Below are 19,945 nucleotides of genomic sequence, written 5' to 3'. Positions count from 1 at the left end.
ACTCCATCACTCTCTTCAATCCCACTCCTTCTTCCAGGTCTTTAAAACAGCTATTCATCACCATCTCTTATCTTCCCCCATCCAAAACCTTGATCTTTTCTACCCCTGTTAATTCACCCCAGATCCACTTTTTTGAAATACCCGCTTCTTTCCTGGAAGTCCTAGCAGTGTCCATTTGTTTTTTCCTCTCCCACACCCGTCCCTTCCCCTACCCCCAAGCCCTCCCCCTCCCACAGATCTCCCAATATCCCTGTTCTCTACCGTTGTTGTGCTTGTGTGCTTCCCACTCTCTCCCCATATTGTTTCTCGCTCCCTTTATTATATGTTTTATGTGTTCGTTTATGTTTTTTGTGATTAATGTTAGCTCTTGCACGAGCCTCGATCTTGTATACAAAAAAAAAAAAAAGAAGAAAGGGGGAGTGACTTTGCATTCTCAGATGCTTTCCAATTTTGATTTTTGTGCTTATGCTGAATTGTGTAATCAAACGAAGTATAGAACCCATCATCATGAATCGTAATTCAATTTATTCAGTGCTCATTCAGTCTAATCTTGTTCATGTTGCTTTCCCACTTTCCCACTTACAAAATACTGTTTCCGTTGACAGCCAAACTCTACTTGACTCAGAAACACAACATGCAGAGTTCGTGTTTGAGTCCTCGGCTCGGGTGCAACACTAGTGTGCAGAGAAGGAAAAATCGTTTGGGAGGAGAAAGGTGGAGGAGGATAGAGAAATGTTTTGATTATGTGATGAAATATGGTGAAGAAGATTCGATGGAATGGCCTTGAGAAGATAATATAACGCTTATAACGGGTTGAAGAGTAAAGGAGGAGATTGGGTTTTCGTTTCTGTCTTTTGTGAGCGGACACTTGAGTAAGGTATGACAGGGAATGATTATTTGCTTGCTTATGGCTATAGAAATGCTCATGGAATATTTACTGTAGTTCTCATATTATTCTCTATTCTGTGCTTATAGGGTATGTTGAGATAGATTTCAATAAAGCCTCATATCTGGAAAGCGAGGTCTCGACTTGATTTCACAATAACTTATTGAAATCGATCTCACTCTCGAGTGCCATGGACAAGCTTCTCAAACCGGAGAGGTTCGATGGAGATCCCAATGCCAACAATGCTGGGCGACGCTGGACCCATTGGATCAGATCCCTAGAACTCTACATGCGAGCCGTGCCCGAAGCCACGGACCAACAGAAGATGGATGTTTTCATCTGCAACGTGTCCATCGATATCTATGACTATTTCTCCCACTGTGAAACCTATGCCGATTCTGTAGCGGCCCTGCGAGCTCTCAATGTAAAACCACGAAGCACTATTTACGCACGACATCTGCTCGCTACATGCAGGCAAGAGGCTACTGAGACTTTGGAGCAGTATACGCAGAAGTTACAACAACACGGCAAGGACTGCGGAGTGCAGGATCAGATGGCAATCGATGATCTAATGTGAGATGCTTTCATTACTGGTCTCCTATCGCCTGCTATCCATCAGCGGCTGCTAGAGAACGAGGATATGACCTTTCAGGCTGCGTACGAACAGGCCCAAGTTCTGTAGCTGGCCCAGACTCGATCAGAGACATACGGACGACCTTATCTGACAGCGAACGCTGCTACCGCTGATAAATGCCCGGATGCGTTGTCCGCCGCAGGGTCAGGTTGTCCGTCGCACGCCACTTGCCAGTATTTTCTCAATGAGAGTCCGGATGCCGAGGAGACCATGGCGGCCATGACTCCTGTGGAGATGATAGTCAAATGTTTCTATTGCGGTAATCTCAGACATTCTAGGGGCATATGCCCGGCTTGGGATGTGCTGTGCAATAGTTGTGGGAAGAAAGGACATTTTGCTAAAGTCTGTCGATCAACTAAGGCCAGACGAACAATGCTCGCGGGCACACACGCCTCGAGGACGGTTCTTGGGGTTGCACCTCGCGGCCTGGCGAGGGCTGTGATTCCTGTGGTGATAAACGGCGAAGCAGCTGACTCTTTGATCGACACTGGGAGCAGTGAAAGTTATGTCAGCCAGGATCTTGTTTGCAGACACGGCCGGCCCACTATTCCGGCTACTCAATGCGTGTACATGGCGTCTGCTGCTTTATGGCAAAGCTCCAAAGGATTCTGTGTAGTGAACTTGGTAGCTAATGAGATATTGTACTCGGATGTTAAAATGATGGTATTGCCGAATCTGTGCTCCGACGTCCTCCTTGGTCATGACTTTTTGAATCGGCACAGGCGTTTAGAGATGCGATTCAATAGTGCTCAACCTACTAAAGTCTTCTCGGTATGTAGCTTGATGGAGATGTCGATCGATGATGACGATGACGGAGATGCTAAGCGAGGGTATAATCGAGCCTAGTAGCTCCCCCTGGAGGGCTCAAGTGCTCATCAATAATCCTAATCACTGGAAGCGTATGGTCATCGACTATTCTCAGACGATCAATTGCTTTACCCAACCTAACGCCTACCCACTTCCCAAGATGGATGACATGGTCAGAGAGGTATCTACCCTACCGGGTATTCAGCACCTTGGACCTCCAAAGTGTGTATCACCAGATACCCATCAGGGAGAATGATCGTCCTTACACCATTTTCGAATCTGGTCAGCGGTTGTATCAATTTCGTACAATTCCCTTCGGGGTCACTAACGGGGTTGCGTGTTTCCAATTTGTGACAGAAGACATTTTAACCAGAGAACAACTGAAAGATGTTTTCGTGTATGTCGATAATGTCACTGTATGTGGCCGTAATCAGATAGACCATAACTCAAATTTACGGCGGCTTTTGGATGTCGCGAAGAAATACAGACTGACCTTCAATGAGGATAAGTGTAACTATTCCGTCAAAACTGTGGATCTCTTGGGGTACACCATGACCGGAGGGGAGATATGACCTGATGCGGCTCGGCTGCAACCTTTGCTCGAAATGGCCCCTCCCATCGACCGTGCTGCATTGCGCAGAGTACTGGGATTCTTCGCCCATTATTCCAAATGGATCCCAGGGTTTTCAGAAAAAATAAGGCCATTGGTGGAATGCAAAATATTTCCACTGAACGTTGCCGCGGAGGCTGCATTTCAGCTATTGAAAACCGACACAGCTAATGCTGTTGTGACCTCGATCAACAAGACTATTCCTTTTATGATTGAGACAGACGCCTCAGACTGTGCTATAGCAGCTACCCTCAATCAAGCTGGAAGGCCAGTCGCTTTCTTTTCTCAAACACTGTCTGTGAGTGAAAAGCGACATTCCCGTATCGAGAAGGAAGCTTACACGATCGTAGAAGCCGTCAGACGGTGGTGCCATTTCCTTCTTGGGAAACATTTCCAGTTAATCACGGAACAGCAGTCCGTTGCGTTCATGTATGACGGACGTCATACGTAGAAGATTAAAAATGAGAAAATCGCTCGCTGGCGCATATAATTAGCTGACTTCAGTTTTGACATTGTGTATAGACCGGAATGAGATAATCTGGCTACTGACGTGCTATATTAACCTGTCTCTTCGGGAATGACCACCGGCGATTCATGTGATATTCATGAATCGCTCTGTCACCCCGGGGTGACTTGATTGGCCCACTTCGTGCGGAGCAGGAATCTGCCTTTTTCTGTTGATGATGTCCGGCGTCTTTGTAAAACATGCTCCGTGTGCACTGAAGTAAAACAGAGTTTTTATAAACCGTCTATGGGAACGCTGATTCATGCCGGAAGGCCATGGGAGCATTTTAATGTGGATTTCAAGGGTCCGTTGCCGGCAGCAGGGGGGCACCGGTACCTTGTTACTGTTGTCGACGAGTACTCCAGATTTCCGTTTGTTTTTCCGTGCATTGACAAGTCTTCCGCGACGGTGATTGAATGTTTGCGGCAATTGTTCTTACTGTTCAGATATCCTGCCTTCATTCACTCCGACCGAGGTACGGCTTTTTTGTCTCGAGAGATTAAACAGTTTCTCCTGGATCGAGGTGTCACCTCTAGCCGTACCACGGCATACAATCCTCAAGGCAATGACTTGGTGGAACGATATTACGGAATTATCTGGAGAGCTGTGTCTATGAGCTTGAAGTTACGTGGTTTGCTTTCGCAGCAGTTGGAGCATGTACTGCCTGACGCACTGCACGCAATCCGGTCGCTATTGTGTACTGATACGAATGAAACTCCGCAAGAACGCATGTTTCACTTTCAGCGACGTAATGCTCGTGGGCGAGCATTGCCCTCTTGGGTGGCAGAGCCCAGTCCGGCTCTCCTGAGACGAGCGGTCAGACAAAGTAAATATAAGCCGTTGGTGGATGGCGTAGAAATTCTAGAGGCAAATCTGGAGTATGCTCATGTTTGGCTGCCGGACGGACGTATACTTGCGGCGAGGGAGATCAGCGGGCTGCTGACGACAAAGGAAATGGAATCTCGGGTTCCCCCGTCAAAGCGGATTCACAGCAAGGATCGACCGCAAAGTAACTGTTGATAATGTCAAGGTTACGGAGATCTCGTCGGTGTCAGGAAGCCTTCAAAAGGAGTGGACTGAGGAGGATGATTCTCCTTTTGCGCCCTCCGGGGACCCAGAAATTGAAGGGATTTATCGAACTCGTGCTGGAAGATTGTGCCAACCATCAACTCATTTTGGTTGGTAGAGCTTTGCTTTGTTGCTTGTTGCTTTCTTGTTTGTTTGCTCGCTTGTATTTTAATGGAGGAGGATGAATGTGAAGAAATATGAAGAAGATGATTCGATGGAATGGCCTTGAGAAGATAATATAACGGCTTGTAGGGTAAAGGAGGAGATTGGGTTTTCGTTTCTGTTTTTTTGTGAGCGGACGCTTGAGTAAGGTATGACAGGGAATGATTATTTGCTTGCTTATGGGTAAAGAAATGCTAGTAGAATCTTTACTGTAGTTCTGATATTATTCTTTATTCTGTGCTTATAGGGTATGTGGAGACTTTTTTGATTTTTTTCAATAAAGCCTCATATCTGGAAAATGAGGTCTCGACTTGATTTCATAACAGATTGTAAGGTGATTTCACAAAATGAGGAAAATTTCACAATATTGATGCACATTATAGATAGGTGTCCGCAAGCTTAAATCAAGTGAAATTTTACCGAATGTCTAATTAGAGAGAACTTGTATATATTGTGAGAAAACAAACTAAATTTATTGGAAGGCTTTCTCAAAATGTATTTGTAAGAATTCTATATTCTCTTGTTTAGTTTCTCCCTCACAATATCATCAACAGTTTTCATAGTGTAATCATTTCTGGCAGGTAAAGGCTAACCCCCGCTCTAGTGGGGAAAAATGGCCTTAAAACGATCATTCATTCATTCATTCAATCATTTCTGGCAGGTACCAGTTTGAGGAAAGTCACAGGAGACAAAACTATGCTTAGACATTAAATGTATCATAACCACGTTTTAGTTCCATGTAAAGTACAACATATTACCGTTTTTGTTGCAGTAACATCTATTGTTCTGGGGCGAATTCCCAGCATCCTGTCTGTTCTGAGTGATTCCATTTGACCCTCAGATGTCTGGAGATCAAGATCATGCTGAGCCACTGCTTCTAGGATGTCTTCATCCAAGGTGAACAAGATAGCGTCACCAAAGTTTTCCATCCCTAGACAATTAAAGTTCACGTAGTGAGACTGTAACTGATATGTTTCCAATTGTCTTTGCCTTTATCAATGACAGTGGATGTAATTACATGAGTCCTACAAAAAGCTTGTTCACATTTCATCACATACAAGTCGGCCGTTTATTCAACGGATTTCTTAGGTTACCTTCTTAGGTGCGTGTGTTATCCTGTTGATGCAGTCTTTACGAGGGACGTTCAAAGGTTCTATGAACGAGATGTTGTACTTACAATAGTCTATGACATTCCCCAATAAAGTATATTTATAATAACATGCATATATACTGTACTATTATACATAATTATACCTATATTGAAAAATTAGTAATAGATGTCCACAACCATCTTTGACTATGTTGTGGAACGTCGACCGAGGCCCTCACTTTTATCTGCCCTCATTTTTTCACCTTTGTTACCTCCGCCATCAAAAGTGGATGGAGGTTATATTTTCACCCCTGTCTGTTTGTCTGTCTGTGAACAAGATATCTCAAAAAGGTGTGGACGGATTCGGACGAAATTTGGCGGATAGGTAGTGTATGTGACAGGGACGAAATTATTGGATTTTGGTGAAGATCCAGATTCGGATCCGGCAAGTAGAATTTTTAAGTGATTCTTCACCATTGGGATATCGGGCCAAAAACGATATATAGTAAGATATCTCAAAAGGTTGTGGACGGATTTGGACGAAACTTGGTGGAGTTGTTGGTTGTCTGACAAGTACAAATAGATTCGATTTTGGTGAAGATCTGAATGTGGATTCCGATACGGAAATTATTTAATTTATAAACATTCTTCACCATTGAGAGATCAGCCCAAAAGCGATATATAACATGATATTAAAAAAAGTTATGGATGGGTTATGACTGAACTTGGTGGAAAAGTTGGTTCGGTGACAAGAACAAGCCGATTAGATTTTGGTTCAGGTCCGAATCCAGATCCGGTCTATCAGTGGGAAACAAAGCATAAACTGTTCAGCCTGGTGGAGGTATGTGCTCTACCGAGTGCTCCAAGTTCACTTTTGAATTCGTTTTCTCCGCATCACTAGAGCGATTGACACCAAACTTTCAACATAGGAGCACCTACCCGTGGAGAATTTTTTTAACAGAATTACATGATGATTGGATGGAAAATGTGGCCGGCCTTCCAAAAAGTCTGTTTTCTGTAGGCATGGGTTGCAGGATGTTTCTCGTATCAGGAATAAATGGTCTCAATCTCGCTTTGCTTGGCCTCAGCCGAATAACCAAAAATAAACATAGGCAGGTATTGGACATTAAGTGTATGTATCTCAGATTTTAAACTTTATTTCGAGAACATTTAAAATTGCTCTGGTATGTGCCAATGAAGTTGCCAATTGTACATCATATGTTCATGTGAGTACCAGCCAAATCACCTCAAAGGGTAAAATTGTTAAATATATTCCATATTCACCTATGCAGAATACAAGCAAGTTATGGGTCTGTTCAGTTTACCCTAAGACGTTAGTTGGAGGTTGGTACCTCAGTTACATGAAGATTAGTGTAGTTCTTTTCAAAGCATTTTGTACTCTTCAACCAGCAATAGCCTCATTACATATTACTCATCACGAACATAAGATTGACATTTGAAGAAAGATCTCTTTGTCTGGTACGAATTTGCTTCTATGGTAATGTGACGACTACAATGACAACTACAACAAATAAACAAGAAAGACATCGTGCAGAGGACGATACGATACTAGCAAAATCCATACAACAAATTTGACCTTAAAATAATTGGTGGTTGAGTTCAAAGATGCAAATCCTCTTCAAATTTCAAGTCAATTGGATAAAAATTTGGTGATTTTATAAATCTGGCTTATGTTGACCTTTTGACCTTTAAACATCAAAATAATAGGTGGTTGAATTCAGTGACCAGATATGCAAACCCTGTTCAATTTTCAGGTCAATTAGATGAAAATTGAGGATTTTAGAAATTTTACCTAAGTTGTTGACCTTTGGCCTATGTTTATATTTTGGCACATGTTGACCTCAAAAATAATTGGTGGTTGAAGTCAGTAACCTGATATGCAAATCCTCTTCAAATTTCAAGTCAATCGGAAGAAAATTGACAATTTTAGAAATTTGGTCTATGTTGACCATTTGCCAATATTGACCTTTTGGCCAATGCTGACCTTTTGGCCAATGTTGACCTCAAAAATAATTGGTTGTTGAATTCAACGACCTGATATGCAAATCCTCTTCAAATTTCAAGTGAATCAGATGAAAATTGAGGATTTTAGAAATTTGACACAGTTGTTGACCTTTGGCCTATGTTATCCTCTTGACCTTTTGACCTCAAAATCAATCGGCTTCTTTCTTATGACCAATTCTACCCTTTGGTGAACTTTCATGAAGATCAGTTTGAAATTGTGACCCGTATGCTGTTGACATACAAACAAACAGACAAACAAGAAAGACGTCATGCAGAGCACGATACTTGCAAAATCAATAAAACAAATTTGATCTTAAAAATATATAATTGGTCTTTAATTAAAAGACCAAATATGCAAATTCTGTTAAAATTTCAAGACAATTGGATGAAATTTGAGAATTTTTAGAAATTTGACAAAGTTGTTGACCTTTTGACCTCAAAAACAATAGGCTTAAATTGAGCTCAAAAACAAAACAAAAACATTATAACACATGCGATCAACCAATATACTTGAAAAATCATCAATTTTCATAAGTAACACAAGTGCAACGGCGATCACTCGTTGATAATGTGATGGAAATTCAATAATCATGAACTCATAATATGTCAAAGTATGTCACATAGTTGGATAAGGAAGACTCGTGTAGAGCTCTATTTTCCGATTTGCTTATATTTATGCACCTCCAGTGAGTGACCCAGATGCTCGGGCAATCTCTCCGCAAAAGATAGGCACACCATCAAGAGAAATTTGGACTTTTCTTGCACCACGAACTGCATGCACACGAGACTTGTTGTAGTTCCACAGGCGTAGTAATGTAAGGTGGCATGGCTTTTCCAGCCATATGTGGACCTAAAAAAGAAAGCATTCACACCAAGCATTTAAAGTGCATCTTCAAAATAACCTGATATTAAAATAACTCGATTGGTTTTGTTCCAAGAGGGAGAAGGAATGCCAAAGAGGCAGGAATAAAAGTGAATGCAAAATAATTTATGTTTAAAAAGTCAAATTAATGCCTAATGCTTCGAAAGGGAGTTGTGGATAGCTATTAGCCTGAGATAATGCTTAAATCCTATGTCATTCATCGAGTTGACTCAACAATCATATATCATTAATATATTTAGAAGTCAAGTACAGAACATAACTGTAGTTATATTTGTAAAAGCCTTCATCACAGAAAGAAAAAGGAAAGACATTTAAGAACTAGAACAACACTCTTTGACGTCACGACGTCGACCGATATGCCTCCGCCCACATCATTACGTCATTATACATGCTTGTACCAAGTTTGATTTAAATCCATTCAGCTGTTCTCAAGTATCACATTTTCACCTGACATGACCTCTAACCTTTGACCTCTTGACCCCAAAATCTAATCAGTTCATCTTTTCATCACTATACATACCTGTATCAAGTTTGATTCAGATCCCTTCAGCCATTCTTAAGTTATTGCAGTAACGAAATAATTGTAACTTAACATGATCGCTGATCTTTGAATTACTGACCCCAAAATCGAATCAGTTTATCTTTGCATCATAATATATAATTATACCAAGTTTGGTGAAAATCGCATGACTAGTTCACAAGTTAGCTCGGTAACAGAATTTTTACCTGACGGGATGTCTGATATTTGACCTTTGACCTCTTCACACAAATCTAATCAGTTATTATTTACATTATTATACATACCTGTACCAAGTTTTAATTAGATCCCTTCAGCCATTCTCAAGTTATCATCCTATTACAAACTTTGACCTTTGACCTTGACCCCAAAATGTAATCACTTAATCTTTACATCATTGTACATATCTGTACCAAGTTTGAATTGGATCCCTTCAGCCGTTCTCAGGTTATAGACCTATTACAGACTTTGACCGTTAACCTTTGACCTCTTGACCCCAAAATCGAATCAGTTCATCTTTTCATCACTATACATACCTGTATCAAGTTTGACTTAGATCCCTTCAGCCTCTTGTTAATCACTTCATCTTTACCTAATTATACATACCTGTACCAAGTTTGAATTGGATCCCTTCAGCCGTTCTCAAGTTAGAGACATATTACAGGCTTTGACCATTAACCTTTGACCTCTTGACTCCAAAATCGAATCGGTTAATCTTTACATCATTATGCATACCTGTATCAAGTTTGACTAAGATGCATTTGGCCGTTCTCAAATTATCACAGTAACGAAAACCTATCATGGACAGACAGATGGATGAAAGGATGAACAGTCGGGGGGACAACCTGAAAACACAACTTCATCGGCAGAGGCATAAAAAAGACAACTGGAACCTTTTGTTCACAGTAATGACTCTGTCTGTCTTTCTGGTACAATAGCTGTGAAATACACCTTTTACAGCACACTTGTAGTTTGAAACACTTGGACAAGGTACAAACAATGGAAGGTACAGTCATTGTCGACATATACAGCATATTTGGACAATATTTCCCAGTGGGACAAATGTAATCAGGTTAAATTCAATGTTTCTAAAACTCAATTTCTTCCCAACTATCTCTAAAACTCCTCTTAACCCTCCAATCCCCTTTTAAAGCTCCACAATTACACCATGTGATTCAATAAACCTACTAGGTATTACCTTAGCATCAATTTTATCCTGGAATCCACACATTACACGAATAGCTAAGTGTGCCTCGAAGAAACTAGGAGTCCTGTTCAGATGTCGAAGATTCTTCACCTCTCAACAGTTGCTTCAACTACATAAATGATTGATTCGTCCTTGTATTCGACAAAAATCGACCCGCTCAAATTATGCCGCAAAGTTGGTTCTCCTTCTCTTTTCCACAGATATTACTTCGGTTTCTACTCCCAAGAACTTGCTGCTTGTGTGCCTTTGTGTGCCTTGAACATTCTGCTCCCAAGAACTTTCTATGTGAAAACACCAATCAGCAATGGAATATTTTAATTTTTTACCTTCTTCTGCATAAATCATGCAGAAGTTTACTCACACTAATTTACGTCACAACAACAAACAAAAACATGCATTTTAAAGGCCATTTTCCCTGCTAGAGCGGGGGTTAGCATTGCGGTCCCCATGACAATCTTCTCCATTTTGCCCTATTCTCTGCATCTCTCCTTGTTAACCCCCTTGCCCGCATTTCTTCTTCCACCATCTTCAGCCAAGTCTTTCTCGGTCTTCCCCATCCTCTACTTCCTTCTACATTCATTTCCATCACTCTTCTCAACCAGTCACTTTCATCCATCCACAACACATGACCAAACCATCTCAACCTGTTCCTCTTCACAGCATCAATCACAGGCTCTATTCCCATCATCTTTCGCAATTCATCATTTGTCTTCCTCTCTCTCAACGATACTCCGCGCATCCACCGGACCATTCGCATTTCCACCCTTTCCAGCCTTCATTGCTGCTCTACGTTCATTACCCATGTCTCGCTCCCATAAATCATAACACTTCTCACACATGCAGCATACACCTTTCCCTTCAGCTTCAATGACACGCCCCTCCTCATCAGCACGCCACTCAGTTCCCGAAACTTCTTCCATGCACATCTCACTCTTGCAACCGTTGCCGAGTCTGATCCACCTTCTCCATTCAGCATGTCTCCGAGGTAGCAAAATGTTTTCACACCTTCCAGCTTCACGCAGTCTCGAAGATCCAACTCAACATTTCCTCTATCTGCAGCTCCCTCTGTGCACACCTTACATTTGAATGTAGCTGCCACACTGGTTAATGACTCTCTCAGACCACTACATTTTTGAGGAACCCACTCAGCGCACATTGTACATTGAATGGAGTTCACTCCGGCACCCTTCCTGCACACAGCACATGGCCACTTCCCAGTTCTTTCCACCTCACCACATGCTTTACCACTTGCCATCACCTTCGTCTTTCCTATATTCACCTTCAGACCTTTTGTCTCCATACATTCCTTCCACTTGTTCATCTTTTCCTTCAGTCCATCCATACTTTCCGCAATCAACACCAGATCATCTGCATACAACAACTCCCACGGTAAACCCTCCTTTACGTTCTGAGCCAGCACCTCCATCACAGCTTCAAATAGTAGTGGACTTAGTACCGACCCCTGATGCACTCCCACCTTCACCTCAAACTCACCACTGTTCCCGTCCATCGTCCTTACAGCTGTGCGCGCTCTTTTGTACATTGCCATCACTACTCTGATCAACCATTCCTCCACGCCTAACTTCCTCAATGCCCATGTCAATACTTCGCGTGGAACCCTATCGAATGCTTTCTCCAGATCAACAAACCCAAGAAACAACTTCTTATTCTTCTCCATGTACTTCTCCTGCAACTGCCTCACAATAAAGAGCACGTCTGTCGTTCCTCTTCCTGGCATAAATCCAAACTGCATTTCGTCGATCGTCACCTTTTTCCTTATCCTCCTCTCCAAAACCCTTTCCAATACCTTCATTCCATGCTCCAATAACTTTATCGATCGGTACGAGCCACACTCCAGAGGCTCACCTTTCCCCATGTATAGAGGGACGAGGGTACTCAGTTCCCAATCCACTGGAATGCAGCCTTCTTTCACCACCCGATTACAGATCTCTGTCATTCTCTTCAAACCCCAACTTCCTACTGCCTTCAACATATCTCCCACAACTCCCGTCGGCCCTCCCGCTTTTCTACTATTCATTGCTTTTATCGCTTCCTCAACTTCCTTCTCAGTTATCTTCTCTGCCGGTCCTAAAACTGGGTTACTCTCTATGTTGCCATCCCATTCATTCTCTGTATTCAACAGCATTTCCATATATCTTTTCCATCTTCCTTTAATTCCATCTGGGTCCACAACGATTTGTCCCACTTCATCCTTCAAGCAACTCACCCCCATCACATCACACCTCTCTTTTGCTATCTGATTTGCAATCCTGAATACCGCTCTCTGATCCTCTTCCGAATCCAAGCTTTCTCCGAACATTTCCCTACGTGCCTCCTGCGCCTTTGCTACCTCTTTCTTTGCAGCCTTCTTGGCTGCCTTATAACTTTCATGCTCTGCTTTTTCTGCTCCCGTACCCTTCGCCTTCTGCCACTCCTTGAACTACTTCCTCTTCTCGTCAATCCTCTTTCCAACTTCCTCATCCCACCACCATGTTTCCGAGTGCCTCGGTGGTCCTTTTGTCCATCCACATACCTCACCAACGGCTCCCAACAGACTATCTTTCATTGACATCCAACCACGTTCAAGCTCAACCACATCATCCTCTACCCTACTCAGCCTCTCTTTTAATGCCTCCCTTACTGTCACCTCTTTCAACCTCCACACCTTCATTTTCGGTTGGTACTTCACCCGCCGAGCTCTCCTCGCACCTTTCACCCTTATGTCGCAGACAACCAAGTGGTGCTGTGAAGCAGCCTCCTCCCCTGGGATCACCTTTGTGTCCCGGAGGTGCCCCCTATCACGCCTACGCACCATCAGGTAGTCAACAGTTGTCGTCGACCCACCTGATGTGTATGTAACAAGCTTATTATCCTCTTTCTGGAACTTCCTTTCTGGTACCATAACAACTTCTTCATCTTTCACGTTTTCCATCAGCTTCTCTATCGCACACCAGAACTTGTCCTTCTCTTCATCGCTCCGACCAACCTGCGGAGCATATCCCAAGATGACGTTCACCAAGAGCTTTCCAATCATCATTTTCACCATCATCAACCTATCACTCACTCTAGTCACACTCACCACACTGTCTACAAACTCCTCTGAAAACAGGACACCAACACCATTCACGCCCTCCGGGCACCCTTGCCACACAAACTTGTATTTCTGTCCCTGCCTACCCTTCACCATTCTCATACCACTTCCCTTCCATCTCGTCTCTTGCACACATCATATGTCTACTCTTCTTCTGATCAATACTTCCACCACTTCTCCTGATCTCCCTGTCATTGTCCATAGATTCCATGTCCCAAACCTCAGAAACCGATCTCCACCTCGGGCTGTACCCTGCCCATATGTAGTTGTAATTGTCATGGTTCTCTTTTTGAGGCAATGTTTTTATGGCCGGATGCCCTTCCTGACGCCAACCCTCTTAGTCGCCTCTTACGACACGCAGGGATACGGTGTACCTATTCTAACCAGGGTACACACCGGGAAGTTACGTCACACTTCTGCATAAAAGAAATTTGTTTTATGCAGAAGTGTGACGTCAGCATAAACAACCCTATTTGACGTGTATCCGGGTAGATACACAAAACAGAGAAACAAGAAGATTAATTTTTTTAAATGAATAAAATGAAAAGAGTAGGAATGCGCCTTGTACCTGAGGAAAATATCCAGGCATGACTGGCGTGACCCACATGTGTGCATCATCATGGGTGCGATTCACACCATCCAGCAGATTGGAAACAAGCTGTGATGCTCGCTCTGGTTCAGAAAGTTGGATTGCATTTCTAGGACAGGCTTGGATTCGGGCCAATGATGCCATCTTTCCCATTTCTGTGAAAATCTGTGCAGACATAGAACTGAAGTACGTATATGGTTTCTATGATGCCAAGGCGTCTTATGATAGGTCAACAAGAAGGAATATGTTTACAGGTAGCTCATATCTAACTCACATCTGACTACTTATGTGAGTTAGATACTTAGAGGCAGACAAGATTGCAACTTATGGGTTTATCTGAATTTTAGACAACATAGATTATATAGGTCACCATGTCTATATTGCTTGACCACCATAGTTCCGCAATCCAATATTGCAAGCATGCAGGCTTTTGATATGCCTAAGGTAAGAGTTCAGAAGAGATATAAAGAGGGAAACAGGTTCGATGAACATCATTAGCGATTCAAATCGATGAAAAGAAGAATATTTAAAAATGCTTTTTTATGAGCCATGCACAAACCTCAACACCAGTAAGTCCCACAAGATGTCGGTCACCCCAGGAGCTGATTATATCAAGGCAGAGATGTTGACCAAATGGACGTTCCGGAATTGCAAATGGTGGCTCCACAGAAATGACGCATTTTGCCTTCTGTTCCTTTGTATCCTGCACCGACTTGGTTGGCCTCGGAAGGCTGTGGTGCAACTTGGTTTTCAACTTTAGACTCAAATGATCTATATACAAGAACAGCAGCAAAGGATACATCATGCTTTTGTGTTTCCTTGTTTTTTGTGTTGTACATTTTTTGCATTTCGCTCTATGTTACACCAATTTATATTTACTTATGACCATAAAGTAATGCAATCACATTGAAGAAGATTCCATTTATGTGGACACTTTGACAAACCCTACACTGTAAAACCCCGGCATTTGCAAAGGATACCTTCCTGTAAAATTCCGTGAATGTCAAATGCACCACGTTATTAAAAACACTTCAAAACCAAGTAATTCAAAACACTTCACAGCCACGTGATTCAAAACACCTCATCACCACATAATTCAAAACACCTCACCACCACGTAATTCAAAACACCTCACCACCATGTAATTCAAAACACCTCACCACCACGTAATTCAAAACACCTCACCACCACGTAATTAAAAACACCTCACCACCACGTAATTCAAAACACCTCACCACCACGTAATTCAAAACACCTCACCACCACGTAATTCAAAACACCTCACCACCATGTAATTCAAAACACCTCACCACCATGTGATTCAAAACACTTCACCACCATGTTATTAAAAACACTTCACAACCACGGAAACAAAAGTTCGAGGGAGTAACTCAGTGACAACACAGACACTGCCCAGATATGTAGATATATAGATAGATGACGACACCTGAGTTGCTGTTTTGTCATCGTTTAAACCAATCATAATCCAAGCAATTATTTTGCACAAATGTATTTGTAATATACGTGATATTACATTTTATAAACAAATGAAGTTGTAGATTTAAGTTGAAAAAAAAAAGTTTCCCAAAAAAAATAATAATTCATTTTCAAAATAAATACCGTTAGGACATACACATAGGAGAGATAGGTGCATACCAGAAGTTTGGTACGATTTCACAAAAGTTTGAGGGAGTAGTTCAGTGACGAGACAACACAAGACAGACATTGCACAGATATATATATATATATATATATATATATATAAAACTTCATAATGACTGATAATATATATATGGAGAATATTGTCATGGGGACCATAAGGCTAACCCCCGCTCTTGCAGGGAAAATGGCCTTAAAATGCCTGTTGTTGTTGTTGTATATATATATATATATATATATATATATATATATATATATATATAATCAGTCATTATGCAACCTTTTTGTACACCGTATATTGTCATCATTTGTCATGATTGTCATGGGGCATGATTTGCCATGATTGTCATGGAGCTCGCAAGGCTAACCCCAACTATAACAGGGAAAATGGCCTTAAAAAGGGGGAAAAAAGTAATTATGTGACTTCATACCATCAGTGGGGAACCGCCAGTAAGGTGTCCCATACAGCTACTGCTGCATCGTACTGGGAGCGATAAGCGCCTGCCACACGGTAACATTATCTATTGTATCCACTATTGTCAGATATATAACCGAAAGGTTTTCAGAGTTACAAGTTAGGGTGGTCCAAAAATTTGAAGATTGGATTTTCATTTCTGCACAAGCCTCCTCTTGGTTGGATTAGCTTGATTGGACAATATTTAGAGGTTGCTCAAAATGTTGACAAATTTTAATGAATAATAAGATACAGAATTTTTAGCATCATAGATCAATTCATAAATAATTATCTATTTTCAATTACTCAAATTATTTATTATTGTTGGCTTGCACTTGTCTTGAATGGTATGACCAAGAGATTGTGCAAAAGCACTGGCCACGAACATAGCACGCCGATCTGAGAGATTTACTCTGTCCAGAGTTGCCACTATTGCTGGAGTGATCACAATGATCGGAGCCTTTTCACCTGTTTGGCAGAAGATGGACTTTGGAGTTTGAATTCATTGTCCCCTGAATCGGAGCTTTCAATCTCAGACTCATCATTATCATCAACCACAGCCGATGTTGATGGAACAGATTGCATTGCTGTTAGAGTCTCAGCAGCATGTTTCTTCTTTCTTTTATCTTCATTCTCAAGCCTGATACGCTTTCTGTTCTCCTTCACTGCCAGAGTGTTGTCCACAGATCCCATACGTGAACTTGAGGGATCCTCACGCTGCATGATAAGGAATGCTTTGTCTTCTTCATTCGTCATTTTCTCAAGCGCATCATTTGGTGAGATATCGAAGAGGGATTGAAGATCATCTTTGAACATCTGCTCCTTCACTCTATAGTTTTTGAATGTCTTGGTTCTATTTTTCTTTACCAGTTTGTGGGCATCATACAACTTCAAAAGTTGGCGCTCACAGGAATCTAATCTCTGCACTGGAATTCGTGCTTTCTCCCAGTATGCGCACACAGCTTGTACACGAAGTTTGGCACTTTCACGAACTGTATGGTGTTCTTGTATGTGATGGTACACCATTTTCTGCAATGTGTGTCCTTTGGTTGGTAGTGCCCCACATATTATTTCCTTTTCAGACTTGCCCAGCAACCAAACTGTGGAAGAGCTGCGAGTTTCTGCCATCTGAAAAAAAACAGGATAAATGAACAATGTTATTTTTTGAGCAACCTCTAAATAAGTTCCAATTGACCTCATATTTGGTTCGTATGATCTTTATAAACATAGGAACAAGGGCAGCCTTGTGGAGCATGGATTTTTAATAGTATTAAATTTTACATATATCTGTGGACCACCCTATTACAAGTGTATGGAAGACTCACTGCGTTGCCCTGATGAAGCCACCACAAGGGCGAAACCAGGTCGGTAACTGTGAGTTTTGCATACACTTGTGACAGTATCTGAATTGAACATCCATAATGACGCACTGCTCGATGGCCCATCCGGAGCTTGGCAGGCAATGCGGACATACGTGGCGATGACGTCATGACGTTCGCTCATTAGTTTAGAGCAAATTACGGATACTAATATATATACTCAACATCAAAAGAAACTTATCAAATCTTTAGTGATCCGAAAATCTGGATCTGGATCCGGATCTTCACCAAAATTGAATCGATTCTTTCATGTCACACACACCACCAAGTTTTGTCCAAATCCATCCACAACTTTTTGAGATATCCTGCTGTGTATCGATTTTGGCCCTATTTCCAAATGGCGAAGAATCACTTAAAAAATTATACTAGCCGGATCCGGATCCGGATCTTCACCAAAATCTAATCATTTCGTCCTTGTCACATACCCTACATCTCCGCCAAATTTCGTCCGAATCGCCCACAACGTTTTGACATATTTTGTTCACAAACGGACAAACGGACAGACAGGGGTGAAAACATATCTTGATCCAACTTTGTTGGTGGAGGTAAAATGTAATTCTTATATCTTGTGGTAAATATTGCAATAGTACCAAACATCAGTATTCTATGATACCACAAACAAAAAACTGAGAAGAAATGCATTCAACATTGGTTTTGGTTTGTTTTGGTTTGGTTTTGGTTTTGGCACTGCGTTCAACATTCAACCCACAGCATTTAACCCCTGACTATCACTTCTCCTTCTCCCTCCTTTTGCTTTAAATATTTCCCTATTGATTCTTGTCTTTTTGCAATTGTTGTTTTCATGTATTGTTATGCATTATGTTTTGCACTCTGTCAAAGCGCCTTTGGGCTTCTTGAAAAGCGCTATACAAAATAAATGAATTATTATTATTATTATTATTAAATGCTTGTGGGTTATGACTTGTTTACAGGAGACACTTCACACATACCTTGCCACCCAAATTGACAACACATGGAAGCTTATTACCTCTGCCACCGAAGGTGGATGTAGGTTATGTTTTCAGCCCTGTCTGTCTGTTTGTTACTTGGCAATTTTTTGTTTGTTTTGAAAAGTATGTTGATCACTCCAGTTTGTGTGTGTTTGTTTGTCTGTCTGCTCACTTATACTTGCCTACAGGTCACAATTTTAAACCAATCTTCACGAAACTTCACCAAACGGTTGGTGGTCCGACAAAATTCTATGTATTTTTCAGATGAAAAGGTCAACATAGGCCAAAGGTCAACCACTTTTTTCGATTTTCTAAAATCCTCAATTTTCATTCGATAAACTTGAAATTTGAAGAGGATTTTCACATCAGCCAACTGAATTCAACCACCGACTATTTTTGAGATCAACATCGGCCAAAAGGTCAACAACCTTTTCAAATCTCTAAAATCCTCAGTTTTCATCTGATTGACTTGAAAACTGAATAGGATTTGCATATCAGCTTACTGAAACCAACCACCAACTATTTTTGAGGTCAACATAGGCCAAAAGGTAAACATAGGCCAAATTTCTAAAATTGTCAATTTTCATCCTAAACTTTGAAGACGATTTGCATATGAGGTTACTGAATTGAACCACGAATTATTTTTGTGGTCAAAATGATGCTCTACTGAATGCCATTCTTCTTGTTCTGTTTCACCAAGTGTCGCTCTATGAGTGATTTTTCATTTGACTGTTTGTTTGTGAACAACATATCTCAAAAGGTTGTGGACGGATTTGGATGAAACTTGGTGGATAGATTGGATGCTAACTGAATGAACAAGACCGAATCGATTCGATTTTGGTAAAGATTCGGATCCGTCTAGTAGAATTTTAAAGTGATTCTTCACCATTGGGAGATAGGGCCAAAAACGATACATAGCAGGATATCTCAAACGGTTGTGGACAGATTTGGACGAAACTTGGTGAATAGATTGGGTGTGTGACAAGACCGAATCGATTAGATTTTGGTGAAGACCTGAATTTGGATTCGGATACGAGAATTATTTCATTACTAGTATAAAGCCCGTCAAAAACGACGGGTTGGACCAGTTTTTGACGGTACAGCCATGTGAGCATGACAAAGTCTGAAGTATTGGCTTACTGTCTGGGTGCTTATATCATCTTTATTTGTTAGACATCCGACAGACGAAAATGAACACTCGTTTTACTCTGCATGCATTGCACATCACATGCAGCAAATTTCACCTCCCTGTGCCTTGTATTTACTGTGATTTAAAAAATACCGCTTCTGTACACTGACCTTGAGGCTCAGTTTGCAAGCCACCGTCTACAATTCCAATGTAAGAGGCATAATTACTCTTCTTTTGAGTCCTTGGAGTCTTTGGGGTCATTTGGGTCCTTGGGGGCTTTTGGGTCTTCAGTGTTTTCAG

General features: G+C 41.5%; 1 protein-coding gene across 1 annotated transcript in view; it reads right to left on the bottom strand.

Annotated features, from left to right (window-relative positions):
* Positions 1-19,945, bottom strand: part of KATNIP (katanin interacting protein) — a 131,253-nt gene that overhangs the window by 49,660 nt on the left and 61,648 nt on the right. Inside the window, exons 4-7 of the mRNA XM_068102874.2 lie at positions 14,634-14,845; positions 14,054-14,239; positions 8,469-8,637; positions 5,431-5,603 (exon numbers count right to left, since the gene is read on the bottom strand). Of these exons, the coding sequence (XP_067958975.2) occupies positions 5,431-5,603; positions 8,469-8,637; positions 14,054-14,239; positions 14,634-14,845 (740 nt within the window). The remainder of the gene's footprint in view (positions 1-5,430; positions 5,604-8,468; positions 8,638-14,053; positions 14,240-14,633; positions 14,846-19,945) is intronic.

Source organism: Myxine glutinosa, chromosome 10 (assembly GCF_964187855.1).
Source record: "Myxine glutinosa chromosome 10, kmMyxGlut1.1, whole genome shotgun sequence".
Taxonomy (NCBI): domain Eukaryota; kingdom Metazoa; phylum Chordata; class Myxini; order Myxiniformes; family Myxinidae; genus Myxine; species Myxine glutinosa.
This window is presented reverse-complemented; position numbering and strand designations above follow the sequence as displayed.